The sequence below is a fragment of the Corythoichthys intestinalis genome, chromosome 10, assembly GCF_030265065.1.
Source record: "Corythoichthys intestinalis isolate RoL2023-P3 chromosome 10, ASM3026506v1, whole genome shotgun sequence".
Taxonomy (NCBI): Eukaryota; Metazoa; Chordata; class Actinopteri; order Syngnathiformes; family Syngnathidae; genus Corythoichthys; species Corythoichthys intestinalis.
The window spans coordinates 6,643,283-6,656,660 of NC_080404.1; the positions used below are offsets into that span (position 1 = coordinate 6,643,283).

Consider the following 13,378-nt stretch of genomic DNA (forward strand, 5'->3'; position numbering starts at 1 on the left):
AGTAGTAGTATTGTTTACGAATTGCCATTTTGACTCTGTATTTTCAAATTCACACGAGTATCATATATAAGTAAAATATAAGAATGTTGTCTCATAATCAATGAATTTTTAGCTTTCTAATGGAGTTTAAAAGCATAAAAATAGAGAAAAAAACACGTTTTTTGTCATTGTTTACATGGGCACTAATACAAGACGTTATTGTTTCAGCAGTGAGGGTCACTCTGATCAAGGTTACGTAGGTCTGGAGGGCTCCAATCTTATCCAGTTTGACTGGATCTTTGATATGTTCATGATAAATGGCTATATTGTTTATTTTATTACCTTCTTTGAGGGGATCAATGCCATTGTTTATTGACTCCTCCTACTTACTCTTTGAATCGATGCCCCCTCTTTCAGTTGACTCTACATCAGGCTTTGCATAATTTACTGCCTGTACTCACCTGATCCTGGTGTTCCACACCTTTTTCTACCCCTGCCTTGTCATTGTGATGCCATTTTGTCGATGTAATTGTGAGGAAAAATGTATTATTCCATTAGAGGCATAATATGAAACATCGCGGATGCAAGATGGCGGCCACTGAAGCGAACTGGATTTTTTCAGCCACCTTAGGAAAAGTCATTTAGTTACGATGCGACAGTGCTGCCATCTGGTGTTAAATAAAAGCGCTACTATTCTTCTACTGTATTGCTGGCCAAAAATTAAGTCTTCATGACGAGTACAACAGACGTTATGGCCTACAGAGATCAAGGGGACGCCATCATCCTCGATTGTACGGTGTGGAGTGTAAAGGGTTAATCAATTAAATCTATTAGTTGTTGCAGCCTTACAAAATAGATTGGAGGTCTAGCGCCAGAAACGGCAGCCAACGAGTTAAAATGACTGCCCTGTAAGGAGTTAAATCAAACTCATCGTATTGTCTGATCAGGTACCAGCAGACTGGAGTACGGTGGCTGTGGGAGCTCCATTGTCAGCAGGCAGGAGGCATCCTGGGAGACGAGATGGGTTTGGGTAAAACCATCCAGATCATCAGCTTCCTGGCGGGACTTAGCTACAGCAAACTGAGGACCCGGGGATCCAACTACAGGTACGCGAACACTCATACACAAAAAATAGAAATGCACACAAAGCTTGGCCAGAGACTCAGTGTCTGTATGGTATGAATATTTGATTAGGGGGATTTCTGCTTGAGTGTGCCGGCCTGAATTATTTAACGCGTTTCAATTATCGGACTCTTGACTTTGGTCCTGCAGACATCAGAGAATACACTGACACCGTTTGAGTGAGTCTTTTCATGAACACTTAAGAGGAATCTCAGAGTCATGAACCGGCTATGCAGTGGGAGCGGGCCATCAATCAAATGTATAATACATGGCGCAGGGGTGGTGATAATCTGGTTTTACTGCACAAATAACAACTGTGCATTTGGTAGGCGGAGTTTTCCCGTTGGTCAATATTCTGTCTGCTGTAGAAGTCCACAAATTGATTGCTTGCAAACTCAATTATGGTCCAATATCAATAGCTTCCACTGATGCAGAGGTTCATACCAGGCCATTAGTGCATTTTCTCGGGTGTGTGTTTTCTTTAGATTTTCACTAGACTAAATTTGTAAAGTGATCATTTATGTAAGCACTATTTTGCCACCCTCACTTTTCGCCTCACACAAGCACTTTTCCCCTTACTCCGTGGGAATTGCCTTTATTTAGTTTTATTTGGTTTAGAAGTTATTACTTTAATTTACCAATAAAATTTGCTGATATTTTCCAGGGTGATAAACTCCCCTTGGTTGACGCATACTTTGCGTTTGCTTGCAGGTATGCTGGTCTGGGCCCCACCGTCATTGTGTGTCCTGCTACTGTCATGCACCAGTGGGTAAAGGAATTCCACACCTGGTGGCCACCTTTTAGAGTGGCTGTCCTTCATGAAACGGGCTCCTTCTCCAGCAACAAGGTGTTTGGTTTTTATAATCTGCTAAATTTTATGGATGTATTCACATGTCCTAGGTTTTCCATTGAGTCTTTTTCCTCTGGAGGGCACTAGAGCACTATTATGTCTTGATAGCATATAGAATAAGATGCTCATTTTTTTTCCCACACCCGTTGTAGGAAAAGCTGATTCCTGAGATTGCATCATGTCATGGCATCCTGATAACCTCCTATTCAGCAGTGAGGAGCATGCAGGACATCCTTCAGCGATACGACTGGCACTACATAATTTTGGATGAGGGCCACAAGATCAGAAATCCAAATGCCGGAGTCACCACTGCTTGTAAACAGGTGTCTTGCAACACACTGACAGATACATTACTACTGCAATATTGACTTGATTATGAAGCACCATATGCCGCTTTTAAAAGGTCATCAATGATCTGCCTTTTTTAGTATGATTTTTGCATTTAGGTGTCACAGCTACAGTGGTATGAAAACGTATCTGGACTAGTGATGCACGATAATGCATTTTTCAGCCGATACCGATAACCGATAATTTCCTCCTCGTTCCAACCGATAACCGATAATGTCAAGCCGATAATTTTTTAAAAAGATTTATGTAAAATTTTAAAGTATACACAAGAGAAAATATTACTGTGCAAAAATATTATTGCTCTTTTTTGCAACATCAAATGTGAACAAGTAGTAAATTCCAACATCTAAATAAAGACAGATTGTCCGACATTGTGTAATGGTAAACTTTTGGCAACAATTACTTAGAGTAAATACATAAGTTGCACAAAAATGCCTTTAAAAGTAAGCCATTCCTAACGTATAACATTACTACGCAGCAAAAACACTCCTTAAAACTAGTTAAATTCCCTTGTTTTCAGTGTAAATCTATTGGAAACAAGTGAAATTAACTGCCAGCACTTCAAGTATATTTCACTCAGATTTCTTGAAGAAAAATAGCCAGCTGAAAATAAGCTTAACAGCCTTATTTTAAGCAATACATTATTATACATAATCCTAAAAAAAAAAAAAAAAAAAAAAAAACATGTCAGAAATGTTCTTTATTCAAGAATATGTATGGTCCAAAACATTATTTGAAAGCATTTTTTTTCCTGATTTAGGTGAAAAATGACATTTTTTTATATGTTTGGGCTTAATAAGAACAAATGGCAATATTTAGTTCAAGTAAGTGGAATAATCTGGCGCATTCATCTGTTAACTAGTCTTCAACACTCAAACAAGATGGGGAAAATTATTTCACTAGATTTAAGAAGAATGATCTGTTTAAGACGCCATAAATTTAAAGCGTACTGAATGCATTATTGACTGGAGGACTCAACTAACCACTGTGCCGTCATGATAAACATATTTTCTTGACATCACTTGTGTAAATGTTCATAGTAAAACTGATGTGATCGGCATGTCTTTCACGATGAATCGTGGTCGTATAAAATGCATTATTTTTTCATCCAGAGGTTTGGCTATGGGGTCATTTCGGGAATTTCCTCCCGCCTGTGCCCTTCAGTCCGCCCTTCAGTTCAGGCTGCCAAATCAGCACCCGCGCCAGGCCTCTGTCTTGAACCGGAGTGGCGGCGGCAGCTAAGTTCGTACCGGATATCCGCCCGCCCCGGCTGGCTCGCTGCGTCGTATTCGGTGCAGGGCTCTGCTCTGCTCTGCTCTGCCCGCCTAGGACGAGGCGGCGGCCTGCCGGAGCGGCGGGCACCGTCGGAAGACAGCTACTTGTCGACTATCGGTCTCGTGAGGTGTTTAGCCATAGATGGGAGTTTACCACCCGCTTTGGGCTGCATTCCCAAACAACCCGACTCTGGGAGGACCGCAGCGTCTCTATCGTCACAAGCCCCGTAGCTTCCTTATAGTTTGTGTTTACAATAGCTTTAGCATTCGCGCTAGCAGCAGCCTCGTATTCGTTCCAAAAATCTTTGTGATGCAGTTTTAAATGGCTGCTGGGTTAGTGGTGTTCAATGAGGACGCTTTCTTTACGCCTCGTGGAACTGTTTTGTAGATGGCGAGAGTGTCGTTTATTTAATTTCACACACGGGAAAAGCAACGCACGCTAGTGAGAGTTCCTCAACACTGATGTCTAACACCGCCTCCTCTATGACGCAGTACTCATGAACCCCTCCTCCCACAGGGGCTTCAGAGAGGGGAGGGGTTGAGCAGGCGGCGGTGGAGAAGTGGAGAAAACTGCTTGGTTGCGCACATTTGGAGGCTAAATCAAGTATATAATTATCGGATTGCATTATCGGTTGATTTTTTTTAAATCTGTATTATCTGTGTAACGTCATAATTGCCATTATCGGCCGATAATTATCGGTAACCGATATTATCGTGTATCTTTAATCTGGACCTTTTGGAATTTCTCACATTTCTGCATAAAATCACAATCAAATATGATCTGATCTTGGTCAAAATCACACAGATGTAAAAATAGTGTTTGCTTTAACTTTAAGGATAGCATGCAAACAATTACAGAACGGGGAAAAATAAGTAAGTGAACCCTCTGCCTAAGGATCAAGGATTGTTCATTTGTGTAAAGCTGGGAAAGGATACAAAACCATCTCCAAAAGTCTGGATGTTCATCAATCAAAAGTCAGAGAAGTTGTCTACAAATGGAGAGAATTTGGCACTGTTGCTTCTCTCCCAAGGAGTGGCCGTCTACCAAAGATGACGCCAAGAGTTTAGCGCAGAATACTCAGAGAGGTAAAAAAGAACCCTAGAGTGTCTGCTAAAGACTTACAGAAATCCCTGGCACAGTCCAATATCTCTGTGCACACATCAACTATATGTAAAACTATGGCCCAGAATGGTGTTCATGGGAGGACTCCACGGAGGAAGCCACTGCTGTCTAAAAAAAAAAAATATTGTTGCTCGTTTAATTTTGACAAAAAGGCACTTGGACACTCCACAAAGGTTTTGGCAAAATATTTTGTGGACTGATGAAACCAAAGTTGAATTGTTTGGGATTAACACACAATGTCATGTGTGGAAAAAAAATGGAACAGCTCACTAACATCAACACCTCATCCCCACCGTGAAGCATGGTGGAGGGAGCATCATGATTTGGGGCTGTTTTCTGCCACAGGGCCTGGACAACTTCTAATCATTAATGAAAGAATGAATTCAAAAGTTTATCAGGATGCAGAAAAACCTGAGGCCGTCTGCCAGACAGTTAAAGCTAAAAAGAGGATGGATGCTGCAACAAGACAATGATGTAAAACACACAAGTAAATCAACTTCAGAATGGTTTCAGAAGAACAAAATACACGTTCTGGAGTGTCCAAGTTAAAGTCCAGACTTGAACCCCATTGAGATGCTGTGGCATGACCTAAAGACATCGATTCATGCCATGCATCCCAGGAATCTGACTGAACTACAGCTGTTGTGTAGAGCAGAATAGGCCAAAAGTTAGTCCTGATCGATGTGTTAGACTGATCTGCAGCTACAGGAAGCGTCTGGGTAAAGTTATTGCTGCCAAAGGGGGGGCCACAAAATATTAAATGTGATGGTTCACGTACTTATTTTTCCACCTTCTGTCATTGTTTGCCTACTATCCTCATTAAAATATGAAAACCTATACAAGTTTGGGTGGTTTTAGTTCAAGCGGTTTTTTCATCTATGTGATTTTGACAAAGATCAGATCACATTTGATGGTGATTTTAGGCAGAAATGTGAGAAATTGCAAAAGGTTCAGATACTTTTTTATACGACTATATGAATGACATCTTTGATTTTCCTTGTGTCTCTCCAGTTCCGCACCCCCCACAGGTTCATCCTGTCCGGCTCCCCCATGCAGAACAATTTGAAGGAGTTGTGGTCTTTATTTGATTTTGTCTTTCCTGGAAAATTGGGCACCTTACCTGTCTTCATGGAGCAGTTTTCTGTGCCCATCACAATGGGAGGATACAGCAATGCATCACCTGTCCAGGTATGTGATGGCTTCACAGCTGTTACATTTTGGTCCTCAATTACTGCATTCCACTGGGGAGAGTTTGGCATATAATGGCCTGACTGATAGGGCAGGTTTTTATAACATACTTTAAATATTATTCCAAAGATTATTAACTCATTGGCAGCCATTGATGGCGATAGATGTCCAATCCATTTTGACTGGGAGGACTAGCAGCAGTCATTTGCTACCAGCCATTCCTAGTTGAAATGGAATGGACGTCTATCGTCATCAATGGCAGATCATTAGTTAAAATCTCACACTCATCCACCCCTGACATAACCTAGTCTTTCCTGTTCCCCTCTTGGATATCAATTTATAACCACCTGTGGCACTGAATGTATTAACATTGGAAGTCCCAGGTATTTTTGGCGATAAAGAAAGACGAGAAAGGCGTCAGGTGACCCAGATACCAAACTGATTACTTGACTTTGTCAAACAATAGACCACTCAAACAAGCAATCAAGCACGCAACCCCCCAACACACTCCTGTATAGTCGCTGCCTAGGTGTGAAGGGGGGTTTCACTCTGGATAGCTGCAATTAGCATCTTGAATATTTGTCCTTGGCTTTGTCAAACACGGAAGAACACGGAGATGGCCAGTTGCCGTGTTCTACAATATGATTGGCATGGCAGCACTGAATGCATATGCGTTGTATCGGGCATGCACCGGAAGGCAAGAGACGGGTGGACTCCTTGGTGAGTCTTGCAAAGGAATTGGCTCACTCTCATGTGGGCGCAAATACGGCGCAGAAGAAAAAATTGCTTTGACCTCCAACACCTAGGCCAAAAGGGCGAAGTGACATGTCACCACATAAAAAATGTTTTGATTTTTATTACACCGTCCCTTGTACTGTAGGAAAACTGCAGCTTTTGGAAGATGTAAAAAGGTTGTCTGCCCGATTGCTTGCCTGAGTGGTCCGCTGTTCGACAAAGACAAGGCACCCCTGCCCTGCAAACACTCAAGATGCTAATTGGAGCAATCCAACCCTGTGGTTTTGCGAGTGTGAATGGGAATGACTAATGAGGACCTCCATGCTCACAAAAGATATGCTGATTAGGGTCAGATGATCGTTCTTTGGATACATAAGGGATTTGTATCAACTCATCCACCCTTGGTAGTATTAATAGTTTCAACTAAGCTGACAAAAAAGCGGAAGATAATGGATGGATGGATGTTTCCATTTTTTAAGGATTTCCCATACAGTCGCACAGTTTGTCACAAAGAGGATTGATAGGGGTATTTTTCCACCCAAAATCTTTATTTACACACGTGTGTGTATAGTACACACAGAGGGGACAGCAAAGCCATTTAGAGCCGAATAATACAGTGTGCCGCCTTGAAAGGAATTTTAGTTCATCCCATGTGCTTGCTTGTTTGTTTTGTGTGTTTTTGCAACGGAGAGTCAGTGGCAAGAGCGGAGAACCAAATTGAATCCCGTTGTCATTAGTGTCCACTCTCAATAATAACTCACTGACTGAATGGATTTAATTATTTAAGATGGCTATCGATGCTTCTTCCGCTGTCGATAATAAAAACCTTTACTAATTATTAATGTTATTAAATGGTCAGAGAAAGCAACGCTCGGCTGCCCTGTCCTCTTCTCGAAATTCTCAGAGCACCATGGGTTGTGTGTGTGTATAACTAAAAGTACATAAAATCCATTGGAGGGGTAGGGCCTTGTGTACATGTGGATATGGGATCCATTACTGAAGCGCTCCTTTACACCCCCATGTAAATGCACTCAGTATCATCTGCTGCGCTCTCAACAATTCTCCATTCTGGTCTAAATCCTTACCGTATTATTGTCCCCTCCAGCTGTGACAGGGCACTCTCTTTGATCCCACTCTGTACCCCCTGTGAGTTAATGTTTAAAAAGCTAACTTGCCTTTAGCATAAGGTGAAGAAGGGCATTTTAGCGGTGAGAGGAGGGCCTCCACTTGTGTCCCCTGAGACAGAAAGCACTCTGCTCAGTGGTCAATGACTTGTGTGACTTAAAAAGGGGTGATGAGCGAGCAGGAGAGGGGCTAAATAAATGACAATCCACCTTCCAGGAAACATACACACCGACTGGACGTTCTGCAATTTTTTTAGATGCTTGCCTGTTCATACTTTAATGAGCCGTGTCACTGTTCCACCTTTAGGTCCAGACGGCATTCAAGTGTGCATGTGTGCTGAGGGACACTATTAATCCTTACCTTCTTCGTAGAATGAAGGCAGACGTCAAGGCCAACCTGGCCTTACCTGATAAAAATGAACAGGTAATTTTCATCCTTTACAGCAGGGGTGGCCAAACATTTGTGGGAAACATTTGATTATTAAAATAAGAGAAGCGCAAGTCATTTATAGATGAAGTAAAATGTCATAATTATGAAATTAAAAGAGTGTAATGGAATCTAATTATTAACATTGTATTAGTGACTCTTAATTTTTTTTTTATTATAAGGCGCACATGACTATAGGCAGCACCCACTAATAGATGTCCAATCATGTGGCTCTTTAAAAAATTCATTTGAACTCTTAAATGAGTTAATCACTTGTAAACATCCAATCCATTTGAAGTGGGTGAGTGCGAGTGAGCATTCATTCATTCGCTGCCAACCCTCCACTTCAAATGGATTGAATGTCGAGTGCTGTCAATGGCAGCCAATGAGTTAAGAAGGAAAATGAAAAAATATCCTCCATTGCTATCAAGAATAGTGCAAAATCTTACCCATTGAAACCAATTTTCTGGTAACCTGTGGTTGTGCAAAAAAAAATAAAACTGAGTACTGATACTTTTGCAATCAAATATTGTATCGTGATATATACAGCTCGTGGGCCAGTAAATTTCTACATATGAGCCACACTGGACTACAGTGGTACCCCTACTTACAAACATGTCTACAAACATTATTTTCAGTTCACGACACATTTATACGGGAAAATATTGCCTCTTGTTTAAGAAAGAAATTTCAGGTTACGAGAGCAATAATACTATACTGTAAAAGATACATATTTACTTATTTCTTTTAAATGTCGCGCTATAAGATCCTGCTGCCCTATTGGTCATTATATTTCCCATTATGCTTTGTATGGAATTCCGCTCTCCTATTGGCCTATTGTTGATGAAGTTTAAATTTGGGTGTCGCAGAATGATGACATGCATGTTGTTTTTATTACGGGTCCACATCTTAACCAAATGAGCACAAGGCTCTTCATGTTTTTGTCTCACAAAAAGTATTTGGAAGCCCACAGATGGTTCATAAAATTAGTAGTATTAAAGCATAGATCTCCTCGTGATTTTGCGTCACCAAGTGTGAGATAGGAGATAGGCACCGACGACCCCATGAAAGACGACATTGCCTCACTCGAAAGGTTGTTTTTTTGTTTTTTGTTTTTTTTGCATTTTGTTGTATTACAGTGCCTTGCAAAAGTATTCGGCCCCCTTGAATCTTGCAACCTTTCGCCACATTTCAGGCTTCAAACGTAAAGATTTTTAATATTTTTGTCAAGAATCAACAACAAGTGGGACACAATCGTGAAGTGGAACAACATTTATTGGATAATTTAAACTTTTTTAACAAATAAAAAACTGAAAAGTGGGGCGTGCAATATTATTCGGCCCCTTTACTTTCAGTGCAGCAAACTCACTCCAGAAGTTCAGTGAGGATCTCCGAATGATCCAATGTTGTCCTAAATGACCGATGATGATAAATAGAATCCACCCGTGTGTAATCAAGTCTCCGAATAAATGCACCTGCTTTGTGATAGTCTCAGGGTTCTGTTTAAAGTGCAGAGAGCATTATGAAAACCAAGGAACACACCAGGCAGGTCCGAGATACTGTTGTGGAGAAGTTTAAAGCCGGATTTGGATACAAAAAGATTTCCCAAGCTTTAAACATCTCAAGGAGCACTGTGCAAGCCATCATATTGAAATAGAAGGAGCATCAGACCACTGCAAATCTACCAAGACCCGGCCGTCCTTCCAAACTTTCTTCTCAAACAAGGAGAAAACTGATCAGAGATGCAGCCAAGAGGCCCATGATCACTCTGGATGAACTGCAGAGATCTACAGCTGAGGTGGGAGAGTCTGTCCATAGGACAACCATCAGTCGTACACTGCACAAATCTGGCCTTTATGGAAGAGTGGCAAGAAGAAAGCCATTTCTCAAAGATATCCATAAAAAGTCTCGTTTAAAGTTGCCACAAGCCACCTGGGAGACACACCAAACATGTGGAAGAAGGTGCTCTGGTCAGATGAAACCAAAATTGAACTTTTTGGCCACAATGCAAAACGATATGTTTGGCGTAAAACCAACACAGCTCATCACCCTGAACACACCATCTCCACTGTCAAACATGGTGGTGGCAGCATCATGGTTTGGGCCTGCTTTTCTTCTGCAGGGACAGGGAAGATGGTTAAAATTGACGGGAAGATGGATGCAGCTAAATACAGGAACATTCTGGAAGAAAACCTGTTGGTATCTGCACAAGACCTGAGACTGGGACGGAGATTTATCTTCCAACAGGACAATGATCCAAAACATAAAGCCAAATCTACAATGGAATGGTTCAAAAATAAACGTATCCAGGTGTTAGAATGGCCAAGTCAAAGTCCAGACCTGAATCCAATCGAGAATCTGTGGAAAGAGCTGAAGACTGCTGTTCACAAACACTCTCCATCCAACCTCACTGAGCTCGAGCTGTTTTGCAAGGAAGAATGGGCAAGAATGTCAGTCTCTCGATGTGCAAAACTGATAGAAACATACCCCAAGCGACTTGCAGCTGTAATTGGAGCAAAAGGTGGCGCTACAAAGTATTAATGCAAGGGGGCCGAATAATATTGCACGCCCCACTTTTCAGTTTTCTATTTGTTAAAAAAGTTTAAATTATCCAATAAATTTTGTTCCACTTCACGATTGTGTCCCACTTGTTGTTGATTCTTGACAAAAAATTAAAATTTTTTATCTTTATGTTTGAAGCCTGAAATGTGGCGAAAGGTTGCAAGGTTCAAGGGGGCCGAATACTTTTGCAAGGCACTGTATCTACTTCATTACAGGTATTAACGGTTAGATTAGGCATGTTGAATGATGCAAATGTGTTTGGCTGTTGTTTTATTATGGTTTTACCCCAATTATAACCCAATTATAATGTCGCGTGTCAGGCGTGATTGGAACGGATTAGGGCATTTACATGTAAAACGTGCATCTATTTACGAAATTTTCAGGTCACGAGACTACTTCGAAAACAAATTAATGTCGTAAGCGGAGGTACCACTGCATAAGTCGCACGTTTCAGAGTGGAGGAAAAAGGAGCGGTTTATAATCCAAAAAGTACGGTACTTAGAAATAATACAAAATGCCATTGTTTTTATGTTAGTAGTGATGGATTCATGTTTATGCGTGTGTAACAGTTTATGAATTATAAGAATTGAAAAAGTCCTGAAAAATATTTTTTTAGAGATTTTGCTGTATAAAAAAGGTAATCATTAGTTGTGATAGGTTCTGAATTTAAAAAAAAAAATAAATAAATAAATAAAACGAGGGGAAAAGTTTAACAAGCTACCTAAAAAGTGGACTTCTGTATTGATGGTTATTTTTGTATGGAATCCCAAAAATGTCAAAATTAAATAAATAAAAACAACATTTTGAACTAAATACCCTTTGATAAGTAACTAATTGTGTAATATGGCCATTAAATTGTAAAATTAGGTAGTATTAATATGAAAAAGATTTTTTTACAAGATAAAAAGCATTTTTCACAAAGTATTTTTTTTATTTCATAATCGCTTTTTCCACAATGTCCTTTTTATTTCATGATGTCGTTTTCCAGCACAATGAAGTGTGTTTTAAGTAAAGATGCACCGATACCGATACTAGTATCGACAGGGGGTGCCGATCCAGCCCGAAATTGTGGTATCGGTATCGGCGTGTACCAACAAAGACTGCGCCGATACCATTTACCGGTCCCATTATTATAACATTTGACCGCAGCCCTTTTTTCCTCCTGGCGCTCACTACACTCAGTCTCTGTGTTGTGTGATGACACGTGAACACCAAGCAGCTATCGTTATTGGCCTGCTCCAGACCAATGAGAGCGGGCCAATAGCCACTCCTAACCAATGACAAGGCCGGTTTATCATATGGATGAAAAACAAACCAGGAGAAATGGCGGCGGTAGGGAAGTATTTCGAAATAGAAATCCCGTCGATTAAAATCAATGGCATTTGAAGACGAAATGTGAACGACCACAACGAGTTTGAGCCTGCAAGAGCAGGACTGCTATGAAGGGCGCTGGATCGGAGCAACAATCTCTGGTCAGTTCAATACGTCTACTTTACTTTTATTGTGTTTTACTGAAAGAAATGCCGCAGTAATTTGGGAACTGTTTCCAAAGTAAGGTTGCCACCTTTCAGAAATGGAAATAAGGGACTCCCCCCTCCCGAAATAAAGGAGGCTAATAGAGAGATGGGATGCTGTGGTCAATTATAATTACTTATAATTGTTAGCGTCCGCAAATGCAGAAACAAAGTTGGAACTCGAAGCAGACAACAAGCGGGGGATACGTACAAGGGTTTAATGATTGCAAACAAAAAAATAACACGCGATCGCGGGATAGAAGAAATAACAAAAGGACCCCGTGACAGCAGGTCGACGGAGCTCAATACTACAAATTCGAAAGTTAACTAAGACGATAGACAGCGAGCCAAAAAGCCAAAATAAAAACACTCAAATACTTGCACATGGTAGAGGTTACAAACGAGAGCAGCACGCTAACAGAAAAAACCCCAATGCAGGGGCATAACAAGCAAATGTAGCGAGACTCTAGTGCGAGATGTCAAATGGCGATTAGCAAGGCAAATATCTTTGAGACCACCCGTGCTTAAATGCTGCGCTGATGAGCCTGCATTGGATTCAGGTGCAGCGTCAGGAACGCCCCCACGACCAGCCCAGCAACAAAGCACAGTCTAACCAGCAGCAGAATGTGACAATAATTTCATGAAAGTTGAACTGTTTTGCCTATAAGGAGGTTTAAAAAAGTGTATTCAGTTCATTCAGAGTTTATTATTATGAATTTATTTTTACTTTTTTACTGTTGGGCTAGCATTATACATGTTTTATTAATTTCACAAATGTAGCACTATTTTGGCCGTTGAGAGCCAAAGGTTTATTCAACTATTGTCTACTAGGGTTTAGTAGACTATTCACTTTGTACTAGTCTTTTTCCTATTTTGCAAAGGTAAGCAACAGCCCGACAAAGCCTTGATAGAATGATTTCACATCCAATTATGTAGCTCTTTGGGAAAAAAAAAAAAAAAAGTTATATAAATAAACGGGGTGGTATCGGTATGGTATCAGTATCGGCCGATACTGCACAGCCAGGTATCTGTATCGGTATCGGGGCCAAAAAATGGTATCGGTGCAACACTAGTGTTAAATGCATAAGGCCGAATCAGTTAAGTGATTGGCTGGATGGATCGTGGAGTCTGG

General features: G+C 40.8%; 1 protein-coding gene across 4 annotated transcripts in view; it reads left to right on the forward strand.

The window, feature by feature from the left end:
* ercc6 (excision repair cross-complementation group 6) overlaps positions 1-13,378 on the forward strand; it is a 62,994-nt gene that overhangs the window by 26,748 nt on the left and 22,868 nt on the right. For all 4 annotated transcript variants that reach the window (XM_057848080.1, XM_057848079.1, XM_057848078.1 and 1 more), the window contains exons 8-12: positions 927-1,085; positions 1,813-1,948; positions 2,104-2,274; positions 5,708-5,884; positions 8,051-8,167. In XM_057848080.1, the coding sequence (XP_057704063.1) occupies positions 927-1,085; positions 1,813-1,948; positions 2,104-2,274; positions 5,708-5,884; positions 8,051-8,167 (760 nt within the window). The remainder of the gene's footprint in view (positions 1-926; positions 1,086-1,812; positions 1,949-2,103; positions 2,275-5,707; positions 5,885-8,050; positions 8,168-13,378) is intronic.